This window comes from Xenopus tropicalis, chromosome 1, assembly GCF_000004195.4.
Source record: "Xenopus tropicalis strain Nigerian chromosome 1, UCB_Xtro_10.0, whole genome shotgun sequence".
NCBI classification, from domain to species: Eukaryota; Metazoa; Chordata; class Amphibia; order Anura; family Pipidae; genus Xenopus; species Xenopus tropicalis.
In genome coordinates this window covers 26,214,663-26,235,783 of record NC_030677.2, presented here as the reverse complement: position 1 = coordinate 26,235,783, position 21,121 = coordinate 26,214,663, and the positions used below count along the sequence as shown (strand labels likewise).

At 41.1% G+C, this 21,121-nt stretch overlaps 2 protein-coding genes across 3 annotated transcripts in view; both read right to left on the bottom strand.

The window, feature by feature from the left end:
• Positions 1–21,121, bottom strand: part of stx18 (syntaxin 18) — a 104,868-nt gene that overhangs the window by 36,960 nt on the left and 46,787 nt on the right. The window contains 3 exon segments of the mRNA NM_001016709.2: positions 937–1,003; positions 1,119–1,196; positions 7,258–7,373. Of these exon segments, the coding sequence (NP_001016709.1) occupies positions 937–1,003; positions 1,119–1,196; positions 7,258–7,373 (261 nt within the window).
• Positions 13,251–19,611, bottom strand: LOC101734699. Of its 2 annotated transcripts, none has more exons than XR_208258.4 (2): positions 13,665–19,611; positions 13,251–13,498 (listed from the first exon to the last, which is right to left on the bottom strand). XR_208258.4 is itself a non-coding variant. In XM_004911241.4 (2 exons), the coding sequence occupies exon 2, from the start codon at positions 18,925–18,927 to the stop codon at positions 14,293–14,295; it is 4,635 nt and encodes a 1,544-aa protein (XP_004911298.1). In that variant the 5' UTR covers positions 18,928–19,207; positions 19,374–19,611; the 3' UTR covers positions 13,452–14,292. The 2 variants fall into 2 exon arrangements, 1 of the variants encoding a protein (XP_004911298.1); XM_004911241.4 differs by having other exon boundaries at positions 13,452–19,207; positions 19,374–19,611.

The window sequence follows — 21,121 nt, the reverse complement described above, 5'->3', positions numbered from 1 at the left end:
TTTTATGTCAATTTCAAGGGTTCATATTTCTTTTAAAGATTTTATGCATCCAGAGGGGTGCTATAACTATTTAGCTCGATGAACAGAATTAATGGATCTATCTATAGCAGGGACAACTACTTACTATGACAAGACAGGTGTCCCCCCTACACTAAGCACATAGTAGGAACATAAATAGATAAAGTGGTCTTTTACAAGGACACCAATGTGCCAAATGGTCCCAGGAACCTTTCCCACAAGCAAAGGTATTGAAGGTTGTAAAGAAGTTATGGAAACCTCATCACTCTAGGCCCCCCTTATCTTTAACCCAGCAATTTTCCTACTTGGTTGGTTAATTGGTTTTCAAAATATGTAGGATGGCAAATAAGTATTCACCCTAAATCTCACTGTGTATAAGACAAAATATGGGCATTCTCTTAAAATGTCATGCTAACTAGACTAATGGTTGTGACCCACTCCCCATGCCTGACGAAGGGGTACGCCCCCGAAAAGTTGCATTTTGAATAGACACGCAAGGGCTAAGCCCTGCTTGCACTTTACTTGTTGTGCTGGCTGAAATATTTTGACAGGACTGTGTGGAGAGTGCCGACTCTCTAGGCTGTGCACCAAGTAGTAATTCTCTGGAGGAGGTAAGGGTGTGCTGGTGTAAATATTTTTCCCATTGTGTGACCCACTCCCCCCAACCCCACAGTCTGTATGCCAATACCATAACTAATTCTGATGTCATAAGCTTCCAGACTTAATCTAGCTTATAGCAATAAGACAACAGCCAGGCTAAAATGCAAAGATACCTTTTTCCTATAAGAATGCCTGCCTATAAACCAGTACGAGGAATGTGCCTATTTCACAGCACATAATGGGATTTATTTAATGATAAGAATGCGTGGAACTACTGGATAGCCTGGTACCGTGATTGATTTCATTACGAATACTCACAATCTCTTCTTGTCTACTGTTCGCTTCACCCTGATGGCTCTTTGTTCCGAGTACAGTTTACACACTCCTATCAGGAAAATGACAGGTACAGAAATCATATTTAAATTCTACAACTGCAGCACAATGTTTTATTCATGAGCAATCAATGCGAGTATTACAGCCGAATCAACTCCAGCACCTACTTTTTAAATAGTCTTCAATGAAATCCAGAACGGCGTTCCTGTGTTCCTTTATTTGTAGAGAATGGCTCTCTCTGCCTGCTGCAATAAAAGGAAAGTGTTATCATTATGTTACACACCAACACAAATAATCGTCACATTGTATGTTTCCCATTATTGTGGGCCACTGGGTTTAAGCCCTCGCTGTGAATATTGCTTTGAAATGGCCATCTATATTTTAACTGCCCTAAATAGTATTTCAATATGGGGAGTTGTCATATAAAGCACCAGGAAATATATTCTTGTTCAATTGTGGAAGTGAATGTGTTCAGTGGAAAATTCAGCTTTAAAATGATACAGACACTAAAAAACTACTCTTCAAAATATGAATGTACGGTACATAAAAAGTTGCCTATAGGCCATGTTGATTGTTATTCACTGATGGGGCTGTTTTTGTAAGTAATTGTTACTTGAAGTTCCTAAACCTGACAGTTTTGCCAACCTGACTGTCCCTACTCAGCCTGTCAGTTATATCTTCTAAGGGTAACAGACTCCCTGCTGCACAAATATGGCAGCCCCCTCATAGGGGAACATGGGGGATCAGACAGGTAATGTAAAAGCACAGGGCAAATACTTTTAGGCCAAATTATAAATAGCATGCAAAGACAATGTTAAGATAGATGTGAAAAAGGTTTAATTTCTTGTGTCAGTATCTCGCAATTCCATTCTCTCACTAATATCCTTCCTCATATACTATGAAAGAAAATAGCAACACAGTATTTGCTATATACTTACTTGCTGAGCCATTCAGAAGATTTTCATTGTGTATTTACTAGGGATGCACCGAATCCAGGTTCAGTATTCAGATCTTTTGTGATGGATTCGGGGTTCACCCATTTTCAAAAAAAGTGGATTCGGTGCATTCCTAGCATTTACATTTTTCGCTCGTTGAACAGCATCTAATGGAACAATTCATAACAGGGACAACTCCCTAGCTTTTCTCTTAAACAGGTTCTACAGCATAACTATGCCAGGATGGGTGTCCCCCTGTACTAGCAGATAGAATGGTCTTTAATAAGGAACCAATGTGCCATATGGTAGCAGAAACCTGTCCCACAAGCAAACATTTTAAATACTGTAAAACCCAAAAAATACAATTTGCAACAACATAATGGAAACCTCATCCACTCTGAACCTCTGCTCTCCTATGTAACTATATGGTAAGGGTGACAAACCCAGGGGTGGGGAATTTTTAGAGATCATACTTGGGAGCTTTCGTAGCTTTAATGCTGGGAATCAGTATAATAAATTTTTTTAAAATCTATGGCAGTGACTGTTGGACTTTTTTTAGTTTAAGCCCATACTGGAGTTCCAAACTTGGAGGGCAAATAGGCTAAGCCCCCTTTGGCGCTACCCCTCGCCCATAGAAAAACAGTTTTGGGAGCCACCTGCATGTTGACTACTGTATGTCATTTAATCAAATGCATGTGATTAGAACCAGTAAAACATTATAACTAGCAGTTCTGTAATGAGAAAAGGCTGATGTTGCTTCAGATACTCAAGGTTCTATTCCAGTAGATGAAGCCTTGTCTGCTGGTACTGTGATTTTGCTTTCATACCAGGTCACGTAATGTAATCAGAATGAGAAAAGATTCTTTAATTCAAGGTGACTGCACTGAGAAGCAAATCAGCAACGTCTCCCCACAGAATATCATCCTTGGGTTAAATACAAACCAATCTGTGGAAGCTTTGATTTTATGGTTTGCTTATTGAAATTCTGAGCTTGAACGCTGGAGAACAAAAAGAATGCAAAAAAAAAAAAAATAAGATATGAAGGCTTACTGCAAATTGATGTGTAGATTGTAGTAATTAGTTAATTCTATAATGAGTTACACCTAAGGATGGATTTACAGCATGAAGGACATGCCACTAGCAAAGTGCCATTGTGCTGGAAGTCTGTAAAGTTCATGGGGGTTGTATCTTCCTGCTGTTTAGTTGCCCCTGCAGCCAGAGTGGCCAGATATGTTTATAACTTGGGGTGTCAAAGCTCCCTCATATCGTATAGCCCTGCAGGGGAACAGTGACCAGCAGGTAAAACTTAGTTGGCCTCATAGATTTCTCTCTATTTTGGGATGGCTTGCAACTATGGGATAGTGTATATAGTAGGGCAAGATGTCAAAGGAAGAGGCTATTGATTGTGAGCTCAGTACACACTGATGGTTTCAGGTAAAGATGCTGTAACAGTGGAATCGTGTGTATAGCAAGGCAAGAAAGGGTTGAGGAGGCGGCCTCCAATAGCTCCTGTGTCTGCACCACGAGGTACCAGGGCCACCATCGGAACATTTTAACTACTAATATAGTTTTATCACTATTGATGAAGTAAGTATTATAGTGAAACATCAACTCTTTATTTTGGGAGCTATTTACTGAATTTTATTAGCGTCTCCTACATGAACTTTCACCAGGGGAATGACTGGTCATTGGGCCCCTACACTTATGCAATTTATGTAACTTATGCAAAAACTTATGTTACTTTCAAAGAAACTTGCATAACTTATGTATAAGCAATGAAAGCGGAGAACAGGGGCAGAAAGGACATTAAACTTAAAGCAAACTCCACTGACACTTAATGAACTGGCTGTTAATTAGCACATTAATTAATGAAACTCTTTCTATGAACTGCTTATTATAGGGTACATCAGCTGTTTATAATGCATACACAGAGGCCAAACTTTTGGCACCGTGTACTTGGGGGTTCATGGGGTCCCATATAAATAACTTGTATGGGACCCCAAAGTTTCTGATGGCAGCTCTGACTGCCTGGGTGAGGACACATGGAGTGGATTTTGAAAATGCATACTGCCACTAATCCAGTGTCTGCACCAAGCCCAACACATTGCATTATGGTGCAGACACATGAGCCGGTGTATTTCTTGGCAGCCCAAGAATCAGCCCCATGTGGCTGTAGCCTGAAGCTGGCCATACACTAAAATATTTATGCATGTGGCGAGGTCGCCAAACAAACTGATCTTTATCTGATATTGGGCAATTCGATTGATCTGATTGAATCATATTGTACCTTGTCCCAACAGGATTTTTAAAGCTGCTTGATCAACATCTGGGCGATTTTTAGGCAGACATTGGTCCGTTTAGCTCGTATGAGGGCCCTATACATGGGCAGATAAACTGCAGACTCAGACCATTGGCAGCTTTTATCGCTCCCATCTGAGGGCCCCATACATGGGAAGATAAATTGCCAACTAAGACCACTGGCAAAAGGTATCAGATTAAAAGATAGTGACTGTGGCACAGTGTGTATAGTAAGGTAAGACGGAATAAGGAGTAGGGGCTGTTACTGTAGGATAGTGTGTATAACCTGAAGCCTCCATCTACTGCAGGATCCACAGATAGAATAATATTAGGAGGACATGCTGGGAGTTGAAGTCTTGTAAGCCGAAACAGAAGCTGCAGTTTGGATTATAAATAATGGGGCCCACAAAGGATGAGTAGAAACACAATAAACAAAAGCATACTAGTCCAAGGGCTCCTAAGAGACAGTTTATGTTTAGCTGAATGGCCCTGGCTAGCAGCAAGTGCTAGTGTGGCTATGGGTCAGCCTTCCCCAGCACACACTGTGCCATGCCGGCATCCCAATCACACACGGCTTCCATATTATTTAGTCTTTTTGTACAAAAGTCAGACCCACTGATTGTATTTTTCTGAGGGTATTTTTATCATTACAAATGTTATTCATTCGTGACTGCCTAAGCAGAATGATTTCAATAAAACAATACACTAGCAGCCTTACAATACAGAATGCAATCTCCCCCCGGTTCTTACAATTAGAATCAGAATGCAGACAATGGGATACAAGGAAACCGGCGAACATTGATCATCGTGACAGGGTAACAAAATATTAAGATCCCTACCATTGGAATAATATGGGCAGATTAATATGCAGAACACACTCACCCCTGGCTAGAGACAAGGTACAATCCACTTAGTTCTCTGTATTAGCACTTTATCATGCACAGAATATAAAGCCTCCATGTAGCAGGGAAAAGGATATTTTAGGGGAAAAAGAACTGTTCCTAATACAGAACACCTATGCTCATTGTGTGGCATCTCTGTATGGACTATAAGCTTGCTGTTTATAACGTCTGCAAAAGCCTTTCATTTCTTACATGAAAGATACTAAATTATAGTAACATTTTACTCAACAGCTTTTTAAATTATTTGTTTTTTGCTTTCAAGATATTAGAAAAGCTTAAAGAGGACCTGTCACCCTAATAAATAATTCGAAATTCTCTTCTATTGTGTTTGTTAAGCAAAATAAACTTCACTTACATTATATAAGTAATGTAAATCTTGTTTCCTTCAGTCCTGGAATTACACAGTCACATCAAATAGGCAGGCACCATTTTGTGGACACTGTAATTAAGGCAAGCTTTGTATCTTGCCAAAATCTTGTTTCTGTGCCAGTATGGGGGACCTGATGTTCATGTCTGTACAATGGTTACAAAATTAGATGGGTGAGGAGGAAGGGGCAATGAGAGGAGTGCACCAACATCTAAGAAGTTTTGAATTCAAAGTAAAAGTGTCTGCCCCGCCTCTATGCCTAAGGCATAGAGGCGGGGCAGGCAATATATGATTGACAGCTAGGATTTTTAAATGCTTTTATAATGGGTATGGATGTGTTAATAAAAACAAGAGTATGGGCTTCATGTTTAATTTGAAAAGGACTTTTATTATACAGCTTTTTATGCCTGGGTGACAGGTCCACTTTAAATAGCTTCAATATTTACCTGCCCAAATAAAGGACTTGCGCTGGGCACCCATTTTGCCTCTTGATTTAATTTAAAAACATGTACAGTTTTTGATATTTCAGTGGGAATATTTAAGATCTTGACAAGTGACAGTTTCAACTGCACCTCAAAGAACCCTCCATATTAAAAAAACACAGTTAAGGTGGCCATACACGTAGCAATTACGATCTTTCATGTGACCATTGGTATCTGTCACCTCTTCGAGCCCCCATACACGCATCGAATATTGTACAAAACTAGGTTTTGTACGATAATATCGGTGCCTGTATGGCCAGCTTTAGTACATGCAGCTTGTATCCTCTTTTACAGATATGGGACCTATTATCCAGGATACTTGGGACCTAGAGTTTTCTGGAAAAGGGGGTCTTTATCTACTTTGTCTACTAAGAAATCATTTAAACGTTAAATAAACATAGTTACATAGTCACTATAGTTGAAGAAAAGAGTCCATTAAGTTCAACCCTTCCAACTGAACCCAGCACCCACAAACCCATACTGACCTATCTATCCACTCACATACAGACCCACACTGACCTATCTATCCACTCACATACAGACCCATACTGACCTATCTATCCACTCACATACAGACCCATCTATCCACTCACATACAGACCCATACTGACCTATCTATCCACTCACATACAGACCCATACTGACCTATCTATCCACTCACATACAGACCCACACTGACCTATCTATCCACTCACATACAGACCCACACTGACCTATCTATACACTCACATACAGACCCATACTGACCTATCTATCCACTCACATACATAAACCATTTATACCAACATCAATACTAACTGTAGATTTTAGTACAATAGCCTTGGATATTCTGCTTGTTCAAGAACTCATCCACTCGACTGGGAAAGGCATTCCACAACCTCCCTGCCCTCACTGTAAAAAAAAACCCCTGGAACCTAGAGTTTTCTGGAAAAGGAGACCTTTACCTACTTTGTCTACTAAAAATCATTTAAACGTTAAATAAACCCAATAGCTTTGCATTCCATATGGACTTATTATATCTTAGTTGGTATTAAGTACAAGGTTCTGGTTTATAATTACAGAGAAAATGATAATTAATGTCTAATAATGTAATTCATTGATTGAAATGGAGTCTGTGGGAGATGTCCATATTTCAGACCTTTGTGGATAATGGGTTTCCAGATCACAGATCCTATACCTGTACTTTATATCATGCTTTCCTATTCCTCCTCCCAGTGCATCCTAACATTCACCTCTTCTTCCTATCAATTCCTATACCTGTTCGTATCTATACCCCATGCCCATGAATGCAGCATCTATCCTTCTCATTGTTTTGCAGTTACCTTCTGTTCGGAGCTGCTGAATTGCATCGGAGCAGGTTCTCATGAATATCTGTGCATCTTGGTCAATTTGATCTCGCTCGGTGTCGGTCATGCAAGAATACTCCGAAGCTACTTGGCTGCAAAATACGCAAAAATGACACATCAAATGGAGGAATCTTATAGTTTGCCTTTGGCTTAGCTTCCTATAAATAATAAAAGCAGCCATGAATCAAAATCATTAGTAAGATGGAATCAACAGGCTTGAGATTTTGACTAATAAATAATCCCTGCCCCTAAACATGACTAAATGAAATACAAATAAAATTTTTCTTTAACTAAAACTCCCAATATCCGAATTATGGTTCAAAAACTTGAATGTTCGATATTTATTAAGTGCAAAAACCCCAAACGATCAAATGTAAAACAATGGGAGTTGTCCTAGGCAAAAGTGCAAGAGAAGTGACCAATGAGAATGCTGATTCTCAGCACTATACTCAGCAACAGCTGAGTAAAGTTTTGTTGAGCAGTGCAGTGCAGCAGGGTTTAGTGCCCCTTTAAAAATAAAACCAAAGATCTGAATGAATGCCAGGGTTTAAAGCACAGATGAAATCTAGCACTATATATAATGTAAATCTGCCCCTTATATTCATTTCATCCCTCCTAGATTTCTATGTTGGACAGAGAGTAGTGTAACTTTAAGGGGAACAAACCATGCAAGTGGGGGGGGGGGGGGGCAGTAAGTACAGGCAGGGGGTGAACCTACAGTTGAACATTTATGAAGTAATGGGCACTTGGCAGTGGTTGCCATTTGCTTTGAATGGGGCAATTTTGATGACTGACTGGACACAATGGCAATGAACAAAGTGCTGACAAGCCAGTGTAACCTGCATGGGGAATAGTATGCGGTTCTGCAGGACTTGGACACAGAGTCCGACAATAATAAATTCAAATAAAGTGTCGATATGCTTTCAGTTGCTTTTTTAAGCAAAATTAAGTAATTTCCTGGCAAGTATTTTCTCAGGAAATGATTACTTGTTATTAAGTGAGATAGCAATTTATTATCCTGTGAGTAATCCGCAAGATGGGAAGAAACGATTAGAGGAGCATCACAGCATGGTCAATAAAAAAAATATATTGTATATAAGGATTATTCTGGGGAGAGCTTAATATAACAAAAACTCACCCACATTCTGTTCATTCCTATGGGAGTTTTAGAAGTGTATTTATTAAGTTATCACCCATTGATAAATCACTTAGAAAAGAATAAATTGTAGATGAAAGGTAAAAACTAATGTAGGGGATCAGAGAACCCTGTCCCCTGTTTCTCAGTCTGTGATCTCATCCAGCCTAGCTACAGCCTGGGGAGGGATCCGGTTGGCTGGCTGCCCCAGTGCACGTCTGGGAGAGGTGTGCCTAAGTTTTGGAGCCAAAAATCTAGGGGTGGGCCCAGCACCTTATAAAGGGAGCCCCTGCTGTTGTTTGCCAGTGCAGAGGAAGAGTCCCAGAGTGAGCAGCCAGCATAAACTGTGTGAGTTCAAACTAAAAGGAATCAAAGTCTGCTGGGCTGCCAAGGTGTAATAAATCCTCTGTGGAACTCTGTATGTGTGTCCCCTGGAGGAACAGGTATTGCATTTGCCTGCTACGTGGGAGCAGCCACCCCTTTCAACAGGGAAGGTACTCTGGGGCAGGTAGCGCTACCTGGGGGGACTAAAGAGCTCTTGGAGAAGGGACTGAACTGATTTAAGGGTTGGGGGTCTATCCGGATCCAAGTTGGGACTGGGCAAGTACAGAGACTGTGCCAGTTGTGGATAGCCCTCCCAAGTTTCCTCAGGAAAGGATTATCAGTCACCCCAAAGCTGTTCTACTGTTTATGTCCAAAAGTTATATAAAGTTTGATATTGCTGCAAACCGTGTGTTATTTCCTAGTGGAAACCCCCTAGAGGTGTGTTCCTCAGTGTCCACTAGGTGGAGACACTGCACTGTTCCCAGTTCCCAGTATCAATATCACTTTGAGAACACATATCTCCTGCCATACAGCGCAATATTAAGTGAATGTGCCAAGAAAGGGTTACACTAAGTATATCTAGTATAAATAAATTTAAAGCAACTGGACTTGTTTAGTAATCATTGAAGACGTTTCACTACTCATCCGAGCAGCTTCTTCAGTTCAACTGACTGGTATGGGAAGTCCTCAGCATATATACTCTTCCACTAATCCAATCACAATGGCACTATGTAACTCTTCAGGAAGGTGACATCTGAAACTCACAGAGGTGTGAATGCTGTGGAGTTACTTTGAAAGGATTACCCAAGTATCATGCAACTCTTCAAACAGGTGTTACTTGTTAGAGTTGCATGAATGGATGTGTGAAGAGTTCTGAAACTGCCGGGGTACAGATGTTAGAACAGCATTGTATGTAGCAGACAGATGGTGTCGAAGTCCCCCGCCTCTGTTAAGGGATGGTTTCTCCACTTTGACATGAATGGCCTCTTTTACACCTCTTTCAAACCAGCGGTCTTCTTTGTCCAAAATTTGGACATTGCTATTTTCAAAGGAGTGTCCCTTGTCTTTTAGGTGTAGAAAGACAGCAGAGTCCTGGCCTGTAGTGTTCGCCCTCCTATGCTGAGCCATTCGCTTAGAGAGCAGTTGCTTTGTCTCACCAATGTAAAGGTCTGTGCACTCCTCGCTACACTGGACTGCGTATACAACATTGCTTTGTTTTTCCTTTGGTGTTGGATCCTTTGGGTGTACAAGTTTTTGTCTCAGTGTGTTGCTAGGTTTGAAAAACACAGGGATGTTGTTTTTTTTGTTGAAAATTCTCCTGAGTTTCTCCGACACTCCTGCTACAAAGGGGATGACTATATTGCGCCTTCTCTCTGCCTCAGGACGGTTATTCCTTTTGGTGTTCCTGTTGGGCTTAGTTGCTCTTGTTTTGACAAAGGCCCAGTCTGGGTAGCCACAAGCTTTCAGTGCTCCTCTGAGATGTTTACATTCCTTGTCCTTGGACTCTGTATCAGTTGTTACACTTTCCGCCCTGTGGTGTAGAGTTCTAATGACACCCAGTTTGTGTTCCAGCGGATGGTGGGAATCGAACAACAGATATTGATCCGTGTGAGTGGGTTTCCTGTATACTTCTGTTTTCAAGATACCCCCCTCTTGAATGGATATCAAACAGTCCAAAAAAGCAAGTTTGTTCTCATGGACATCCTCCCTTGTGAACTTGATGTTGTTGTCCACTGAGTTAATGTGTTCTGAAAAGGCCGCCACTTCGTTGGATCTGATTTTAACCCACGTGTTGTATACGCAGTCCAGTGTAGCGAGGAGTGCACAGACCTTTACATTGGTGAGACAAAGCAACTGCTCTCTAAGCGAATGGCTCAGCATAGGAGGGCGAACACTACAGGCCAGGACTCTGCTGTCTTTCTACACCTAAAAGACAAGGGACACTCCTTTGAAAATAGCAATGTCCAAATTTTGGACAAAGAAGACCGCTGGTTTGAAAGAGGTGTAAAAGAGGCCATTCATGTCAAAGTGGAGAAACCATCCCTTAACAGAGGCGGGGGACTTCGACACCATCTGTCTGCTACATACAATGCTGTTCTAACATCTGTACCCCGGCAGTTTCAGAACTCTTCACACATCCATTCATGCAACTCTAACAAGTAACACCTGTTTGAAGAGTTGCATGATACTTGGGTAATCCTTTCAAAGTAACTCCACAGCATTCACACCTCTGTGAGTTTCAGATGTCACCTTCCTGAAGAGTTACATAGTGCCATTGTGATTGGATTAGTGGAAGAGTATATATGCTGAGGACTTCCCATACCAGTCAGTTGAACTGAAGAAGCTGCTCGGATGAGTAGTGAAACGTCTTCAATGATTACTAAACAAGTCCAGTTGCTTTAAATTTATTTATACTAGATATACCATGACCTGGATGAATGAAAATCTTCATAGTTACACTAAGTAAGCTTTATCAGAAAGGTCTATGTAAATACAGCCATAAGCACTCACAGGGGCCTTGTTTGTTCTACTACTTTATTCCTCTGCTGCACAGTCATAGGTACATCATTTACTGCTCTGCTGTGCAGTTGTAGGTACACTGACTGCTGTGTTGTGCAATTGTAAGTACATTTACGGCTCTTCAGTGCAGCGCTGGGTAACGTGCCCAATCACTAAACTGACGGATCTCCATAGCACATGTATATCTGTGGGATAGACAGGTAGACATACTGAGCAGTGTGTATGGTCACCTTTACAAGGCGCTAGGTGGGGGTGCGAACTACCTTCCCCTGTACTTCGAACAATTATGTAGGAGAACAAATGGGTATTGTGGGCTTACAGTGACACTATCCCCCCTCTCAGCAATCTGGCGCTTGTTATGCAGGAGGAGGAGTTTGATATAATTATGATTAACGGTCATTCATTTACCTGACAATTAAAATCTGACTGTGGCAGGAAGAAAGCCAGATTTATTGCGGAGATAGGGATATTAAATAATATCTTGATTATACGAGAAAAGGTACAGACATTGCATAGATAATACTCATAAGCTCATATTAAGTTTTGGCTTTTGCGACAGTACGAAGCACAGACATTTGGAATGTGCAACCATAATATGTGGTTTATACCTGTCCCCAAACACACAGCCAGCAACAAACTCTGTAGACACAATGCTAGCTGCCAACCCTCTCCATAACTGCGCTATAGTATGATTTATAGCTGGGAAAGCGCATAGGGAGGGGGCAGGCCGGACACCCCTGATGCAGACAAAACACATAAATAGAATGGAGTTTGCAGCCAGTTTTCCACATACAGAACATTGATTCAAAATACAATCTAAGCGCTGATAAAGGAAGTCCCACTTTCATTTTCTTTTAGCGTTTGGAAGTCTCAACACCAGTCAGCTGTAAAATTAAATGTGCTAGGCAAGCAATTTGTTGTGGCACGCGCCGCCACGAGAGCCGGAGGATGCGACGGATCAAACTGCACAGGCGGAGAGAAATAGCTTTGTGTGTAACTGAATGGCAAAGATGGGGGCGACGTAGCAGGGAAATCAGTCACACTGGGCAGTTGGTGCCACACAAATCATCCTCTTTATAACCTTAGCTTCACTTGGAACGAGAAGATTTGTATTTTCTTATTCCATTCTGTATAACTGAGAGGTTCTAGGCTGCATAGCGCCTCTAGTTATAAACACAATGCATATGGGGATTCCTTGGGGACATAATGCTGCTAATGTAGAACCGGACGTCCTCTCCAAGCAGAGCTCCAGGGCCTGAACTGCTAATATAATCAGATAAGCCACTGATCATTCTGAACGAGGGTTTGCCAGTGTGGTCTGCTTGTCGGAGTCGCTGACCCGGCGAAACAAGGTTGCCATAAGGAATGACGGGACCCATATGCCCACCTGGCCATTCACTTATCCTGCCCATTCATCCTTTAGTCCAATCAAACCCCTCCCCTGTCGTAGAGCACCCCCCAAAATTTGTCATGGAAAGGTTCAGAATATTGCTTTCATTAGCAGGAACTGGCTAACAAGAAAGCAACAAGAAAGAATGGTGGGTCTTGCTAAATTTTTTTCCTGTTCTTAGTGTGATGGTCTTTTTTCACTTGGTCTATCCTGTGACATCCCATATTCTAGTACAGGTATGGGACCTGTTATCCACAATGCTTGGGACCTGGGGTTTTCTGGATAAAAATAAGGGAGATGGCCTTCCCGTAATTTGGAGCTTTCTGGATAACAGGTTTCTAGGTAACAGATCTCATACCTGTATGTGTATTGTGATATATGGTTGACCAGTCTGGTCATTATTAAATCAGATTGTGTTTCTGGAATATGTTATAGTATTCTCTTTGCACTGCTATAGGGATCACATTCATCCTTGACATAGGACATTACTGTGCTGGGTTTCTGTAGATATTTATATAAATGTTTTTCTCATACACAGGATACAAAGCGTTGTTTCTGCAAATTGGCAGTCACTGCCGCAGCCATATTGAGTTCTGGTCTTTTGTCCAACAGCGCCCTCTGGTGCCCCGTTAGGAACATGCAGCGTTTTTCTCAATTGAGGAGTTTCAAACAAGATTACTTAATAGCATTCTTGTGCTGTATTGCATCAGCTATGCGTGGTGTTGTCTACTGTTCTGTCCTGCTCACTGTCTGAAGTAAGATTGACAGGCAGATAACCCTTCTTCAAAACACCACACTGTGTAAGTTGTTAACTTGTTTAATGAGTATTTGAAGATGAAAGGGTAAAACTGAAATACATACAAATGAAATGGTATAAGTGTCTCTGCTGGTGAAACAATATGCATGCATATACATTACACAGATGTAATAAATCTGCTATCAAACAGAAACAAACCTCTCTCTCTCAGATGCAGAAACTGAGTATATTAAGCAAGTAAAACTGTATACACTCACCAACAATGCTGCATAGGGCCTGTTTAGCATGGAGAAAGCTGAAAGCACATGAGATAAACTGCACAGGCTGAAAAACACCTACTTCCTGTGACCTGGAGTTATGACATCAGGGGTCAATAGCTAACTTTATTAAACAAATAACTAACACCAGGAAATATCTACAGGTGTCCAGTAGATGGAGCTGGAGGACTGCTCATACCTATAATCAAATGAAAAGACATATATCTGTCCTGACAGCACACTCCCCGCCTGGTGTCTGTAAGATCACCACAATCATTCTAGTCCAATCAGGGAGCAGGGTCTTCAGACTGAAGAAGAAGGATGAGCTCTGTCACTGGTCTGAAGAATAATGTAGAACTCCCATCTCTGGCAATCTTTATTTCCACTTTGCGAACTTTGCCATCTTTATCAGGGAAAGTCTTTGTTACACAACCCATAGGCCATTCATTCCTCTTGGTTTGTTGACTGGATGTGATAGTGATGAGCAATGAGGGTAGCTATGTAGTGATGACCAGGCACAATAATTGGATTTCTCTCCTCTGGTCCTAGGTCTGCATTTCTCAAACGACCACCTACTCTCAGTAGTCTATTTTCATCTATGAAAGGGTCCAATGCTCTGAGAGGACTATCATTTGGCATGCCTTCCTTTTCTACAATGCTCTGTATTTCTTTTGCAAAAGTCTCTTTTTGAACATTCTGATCTAGCTTTCTTAAAGTCATGCACCAAGTTTAGTTCTCTGCAAAGGTGCCAGCCCTTACAATGATCAAGTTGGCTGTCTCCTTTTTGTTTGAACAGATGAGCTACATGAATGAGGCGTGCTAATGCTCTAGTCAAAGTATTCCAGCTAGAGAACCTGCAAAAACGTTCAGACCCGAGTTCTTTATCTTTGGATGTTGTACTCAAGGTTGTAACTTGTGGACGAATCTCTGTATCTTGAGCCGGATCCACTAATGTAAAGGTTTCAGTCTCTAGTTTCAAGTGGTGAGAATGACTCAAGAAGGGTGGACCTGTGAACCACATAGTATCTTTCAGGTGTGCTGCTGATACAGATCTTGTGGCCAGATTAGCTGGATTGCTCTCTGTTGACACATAGTGCCATTGTTCAGGGAGAGAGGATCTTCTTATTCGCTGAACTCTGTTGCTAACAAAGACATAAAATCTTCTTTTCTCATTGCAAATGTAGCCTAAAACTATTCTGCTGTCTGTGAAGTAGCTGACAGAGTCTATATTTGTGTCGATTTCTTTTGTTATGAATTCAGCTATATCTACTGCGAGGACTGCTGCACAGAGTTCAAGTCGTGGGACTGTAAGTTCCGGACATGGAGCTAATTTAGCTTTTCCTAGCACAAAACCTATGTGGACCTGACTTTCAGAATCTATCGCCTTTAAGTAGGCCACTGCTGCAATTGCTTGCGTGGAGGCATCTGAAAACACACAAAGTTCTTTGTATTTGGCATTTGAACAAGAAACGGATACATAGGGTCTAGTTACCTGTATGTGCTTCAACTGGTGGAGGGACTCTTTCCAATCTTCCCATGACAGTCTCTTACCTTCAGGTAGGGGTGCATCCCAATCTTGAGTCTCCGAGGTGAGATCACGAAGAAGAGCTTTCCCTTGAATGGTTACTGGTGCAGCTATCCCCAAAGGGTCATACAAACTGTTTATTGTAGAGAGGACTCCTCTTCGTGTGTAGGGTCTTTTCTCTGATGACACCTGGAAGGTCAGGGAATCGCTTTTAAGATCCCAGCAGATGCCTAAGCTTCTTTGCATGGGTAAATCATCATCATTGAAATTGAGATCTTTTAAGTCTGTTGCGTGATCTTCAGAAGAAAAAGCAGCCATTACATCACTGCTATTTGATGCTATCTTATGTAAGCGGAGATTTGAACATGCTAGCATTTTCCTGGTTCTGTTCAAGAGGTCAATGGCTTCAGCTGCAGTGGGTACTGACTTCAGACCATCATCCACGTAAAAGTCTCTTTTTACAAATCTTTTAGCGTCTGCACCAAACTCCTTTTCTTCCTGACAAGCTGCTTGTTTAAGACCATATATGGCCACTGCTGGAGAAGGTCTGTTACCAAAGATATGTACTTTCATTCTCCATTCTATGATGTCTTGTGCAGGGTCGTTGTCTTTGTGCCAGAAGAACCTTAAGTAATTTCTGTCTTCAGGTCTAACTAGAAAACAGTAGAACATCTGTTGGATATCAGCCATGAATGCAATGGTGTCCTTGCGAAAGCGTAACAACACACCAAGGAGGTTATTATTTAGGTCTGGGCCTTTCAACAGAATGTCATTCAGGGATACCCCACAACACTGTGCACTTGAATCAAAGACAACTCTAATCTGTTGGGGTTTCTTGGGGTGGTAGACTCCAAAGAGAGGCAGATACCAACACTCTTCTCTTGGATTGAGAGGTGGTGCTATCTCTGCGTGGCCATTTTGGATTACCTTTCCCATAAATTCAAAGAAATGCTGTCTCATGTCAGGTTTTACTTTAAAAGACCTCTGTAAGGACCTGAAACGTTGCAAGACTTGTTCTTTGTTATTTGGTAGCTGCTTTCTTTGTGGTTTGAAGGGTAAAGGAGCTACCCAACTACTGTCTTCTGCTCTGTAGAAACCCTCATTCATTGTTTTCATAAAGGCAAGATCTTCCAGAGAAGGAGCAACCGTCTCATCTTCTGTTGTTCTCTGAAAGATACTGTGGCTTACATGATCCTCAAACTCTTTGCAAGAGGATTTGTACGTAGACACTGTGGATTGCATGGTTACACATACATTCATGTCATAGTTTTCCCTCACATTGTAGAAGTATGGACAAGGTGGAAAGAGGGATCTGCAGCTCTCTTCTGAGGTTCTGGTGTAAAGACAGTGTACTAAGTCTGGTCTATGGACTCCTTTCAGGCATACATTGCCCACTATGACCCATCCTGTGTCTAATCTGTGTGCATAAGGAGCGTTATGTGGTCCGTTGATCTGTTGCCTCACTTTATGGACCCTAATTATGTCTCTTCCTAACAGCATAAGGATAGCTGCTGATGGATCAAGTTTGGGTATCTCACTAGCAAGTGACTTTAGATGATTGTGATGAAGAGCCACCTCAGGGGTTGGGATCTCCGTCCGGTCGTTCGGTATCTCATTACATTCAATGAGTGTGGGTAATGAGATTGTGGTTTTGCCATCAAGAGACTGTAGTTCAAACCCTTGCGCTCTTCTTCCTGAAGTGTTAATCACCCCTGCACAGGTTCTGAGAGAATATGGAAGCTGCTGGCCTTTTGACCCGAAGATTTCAAAGAACTCTGACCTGACCAGGGACCTATTACTTTGGTCATCTAGAATAGCATAAAGTTTGATTGCTCTGTTCTTTTGTCCTGTAGGATAGACACTTACTAAACAGATTTTAGAGCATGATCTGTCTCGAAGATCTCCTCCACACACTTCGGTACATGTTGTAGTTACTGTAGCCTCTGCACCGTTGTCCTTTCCCTCCCCGCCATGATCACTCCCTTCTGGCGGCCTGACTGACCATGGTGCAGGACCAGGATGAAGAGCAGACACGTGTCTGTCACTGTTGCACTCTGTGCAGCTAACTGGTTTGTCACAGTCTTTCGCAAGGTGTGCATTTGAGGCACAGCAACGGTAACAAATATTGTTTTGTTTTAAGAAAGTCTTTCTCTCATCAAGGGACTTACTTCTGAAGCCTCTGCATTTGTACAGAGGATGAGGTTTGTGATGAATCGGACATCCTTTTGTTAAGTCCATGGTCTTAGCATCAGTGAAAGCAGAAGAGTTTCCTGTAGCTTGAGATACTTCAGTCTTGTGCACCCTGATGGAGCTTCTCTGAGGGGTGTTCTTGTAGCGGTATTTCTCTGGCTTGTTGTCACCAAAGGTCTGGAACGTCTGAGCAAAACCTGGGTCATTGTACATCTTTGCTTGTTGAGAGATAAATTGCACGAAATAAGAGAATGGTGGGAATAGTACATTATGTATTTCCTTGTACTTGGTCCCATGGGATGCCCATTTCCTTTTTAGAGAATCTGGCAGCTTTTTTACAAGGTCTTCCATTCCTCTGGCGGAATCAAGATTACCTAGTCCTAGAAAGCATCCTTCATTTTTTGCTGCCAACAGTTCTATTACCAGATCACTGAATTCTCTAAGTTTCTTGCTGCAATCTCTTTCAAAGATATTCCCAAAGTTGTCAATCCTGTCCCACAGGGATTTTTCTATCTTCTCTGGAGCTCCATAATCTTCGTTCAACCTTTGCCATGACATCTGTAGTCCTTTACAAGAATCATTGACATATACTGCCCGAATGCCTTTCACTTGTCTGCTGGACTCTGGACCTAGCCACTTCACTAGGAGATCTGTTTCTTCTTTGTATGAAAGGTGAAGGTCTTCTATAGCATTTTTAAATGACGCCTTCCAAGCCCTGTAGTTTTCTGGTTTCTCGTCAAACTGAACAAGACCTGATGTTATCATTTCTCTGCGTGCCATAAATCTCACTAAGTCTGACATCTGTTGATCGCCAGTGAGTTGGTTTGAATCAGGCTTAATAGGGAGCGCTGGCTTCACATCTGGCGTGTGCTGGTATGATCCCTCTGGAGAATGACTGTCTCTATCAGGAACCCTTGGTCGTGTAACAGGAGGATAGCTGTATGTATTAGTAACAGGTAAAGTCCACTGAATGTCATTATAATCTCTGGCTGCAGGAGTTTTCACATTAGCAGGATACAATTGTTTGAAATCCTTTTGTTCTTGTAACAGAGCACCATCTGGTGGTGAGATGTAGTCACATTTTAAGGGAATGTTCTGGAGAGGTATACTATGATTTTGCTCAGATGATGGGATAACATCACTGTCTCTGTACTCACTAAGCTTTTCTAGGCTTGGCATTGATGGACTGTACTCCTGTGAATGTTTCAGCACATATTCTTTGGTACGTTGCATAGCAGTTTCTGGTTTTACATCAGGCTGCATAGTGAATTTCTGACTTGCTTGTTCTGTAGTGTCAAGAGCTGCATCTAATGCATCTGCTTTGGCATTTGCGATTGCCACCGTCTTATGTAAGTTAAGAATCTCTATTGAAGCTTCTAAGCGTGTCTTCTCTAATTTTAGCTCTGTTTCCTTCCCAGTAAATGTGAGTTGAGCTAGTGCAGCGGCAGCTTCTGCGCGGAGAAGCGCAGCGTCAGATACCTGGGAGCGGTTTGAGAGTCTGGATGAATGTGACACCCTAGATCTGGTTTTGATTGATCGTTCAGACATCTTGCTGTCTAATCTTGATAAGAGTTAGCACGTGGTACTATGTTAACTGAAGCTGTACTGTATCTTTGTGGTACTTGCTAATCCACTCTGCGTGTGGGCCTCTTGATACAAGCTGTTGTTTTACTGTGCTGTATTGCATCAGCTATGCGTGGTGTTGTCTACTGTTCTGTCCTGCTCACTGTCTGAAGTAAGATTGACAGGCAGATAACCCTTCTTCAAAACACCACACTGTGTAAGTTGTTAACTTGTTTAATGAGTATTTGAAGATGAAAGGGTAAAACTGAAATACATACAAATGAAATGGTATAAGTGTCTCTGCTGGTGAAACAATATGCATGCATATACATTACACAGATGTAATAAATCTGCTATCAAACAGAAACAAACCTCTCTCTCTCAGATGCAGAAACTGAGTATATTAAGCAAGTAAAACTGTATACACTCACCAACAATGCTGCATAGGGCCTGTTTAGCATGGAGAAAGCTGAAAGCACATGAGATAAACTGCACAGGCTGAAAAACACCTACTTCCTGTGACCTGGAGTTATGACATCAGGGGTCAATAGCTAACTTTATTAAACAAATAACTAACACCAGGAAATATCTACAGGTGTCCAGTAGATGGAGCTGGAGGACTGCTCATACCTATAATCAAATGAAAAGACATATATCTGTCCTGACAGCACAATTCTTAATACTGACACATAAAATGTTATGTTTGGTATGGTCACCATCTGCCTAAATTATTGCACCCACACTGACACTGATTCTACATGTTATTTTACAATATGTAAAAAATATTATACAGCATTCTTTAGAGGCATGCCAGAGAGATTCATACAGGTACGGAACCTATTATCCAAAATGTCTGAGACCTGGCATTTTCCAGATAAGGGATCTTAGTAATTTGGATCTCCATACCTTTTATTAAACAATAATTAAACTCCATAGGATTGTTTTGCCTACAATAAGGGGTAATTATATCTTAGATGGGATCAAGTACAGGTACTGTTTTATTATTACAGAGAAAAGGGAATCATTTAACCATTAAATAAACCCAATAGGACTGTTCTGCCCCAAATAAGGGGTAATTATACTTAGTTGGGATCAAGTACAGGTACTGTTTTATTATTACAGAGAAAAGGGAATCATTTAACCATGAAATAAACCCAATAGGGCTGTTCTGCCCCAATAAGGGGTAATTATATCTTAGTTGGGATCAAGTACAGGTACTGTTTTATTATTACAGAGAAAAGGGAATCATTTAACCATTAAATAAACCCAATAGGGCTGTTCTGCCCCCAATAAGGGGTAATTATATCTTAGTTGGGATCAAGTACAGGTACTGTTTTATTATTACAGAGGAAAAGGAAATCAGTTTTGAAACTTTGAATCATTTGCTTATAATGGATTGTATGGGAGATGGTTTTCCTCTAAATTTAGAATTTCCAGGATAAAGGCTTCTGAGGTTTTTTTTTAGAGCAAAAATAGGGAGTTATATTAATTACTCGAAAACATGAAAAATTTGTAATTTATTAAGCATAAAAAACGTGAAAAACTCTAATACAAAACTACGCCATATAAAAGCTGTTAAGGTCATGTAGTAGTCAGTGGGAGCTGTCCCAGGCAAACTGTACAAGTTTATGTAATTGGTGGTTTCAAAAGGTTTTGACGATTTTTTTCATTTGTAAGTGCATGAAAATTCTTATGAAAACGAGGATTTCAAGGTTGTTCTTATTCAGATTCTTTTTGGTTGGGGGGTCGTGTTCATAAGTGCTTTCTATATTTGGATGTTTTTTATAAATAGACTTAATCTTTTTTAAAAAGTAAGTTTAGTCATGGTAGAAAAACACCTACAAAATTACACAAATTTGATGGCTCCCTCTTTAGAACAAATACAATACAGGTATGGGACCCATTATCAAGAATGCTCAGGACCTGGGTTTTTCCGGATAAGGGGTCTTTCCGTAATTCGGATCTCCTACCTAAAGTCTGCTAAAAACATTATTTAAACAGTAATTAAACCCAATAGGATTGTTTTGCCTCCAGTAAGGATTAATTATATCTTTGGATCAAGTACAGGTACTGTTTTATTATTGCAGAGAAAAGGGAATCATTTAACCATTAAATAAACCCAATAGGGCTGTTCTGCCCCCAATAAGGGGTAATTATATCTTAGTTGGGATCAAGTACA

What these genes read in the sequence shown, in the direction of transcription:
- LOC101734699 (XM_004911241.4), bottom strand. Translation starts at nt 18,927, where the DNA reads ATGTCTGAACGATCAATCAAAACCAGATCTAGGGTGTCACATTCATCC.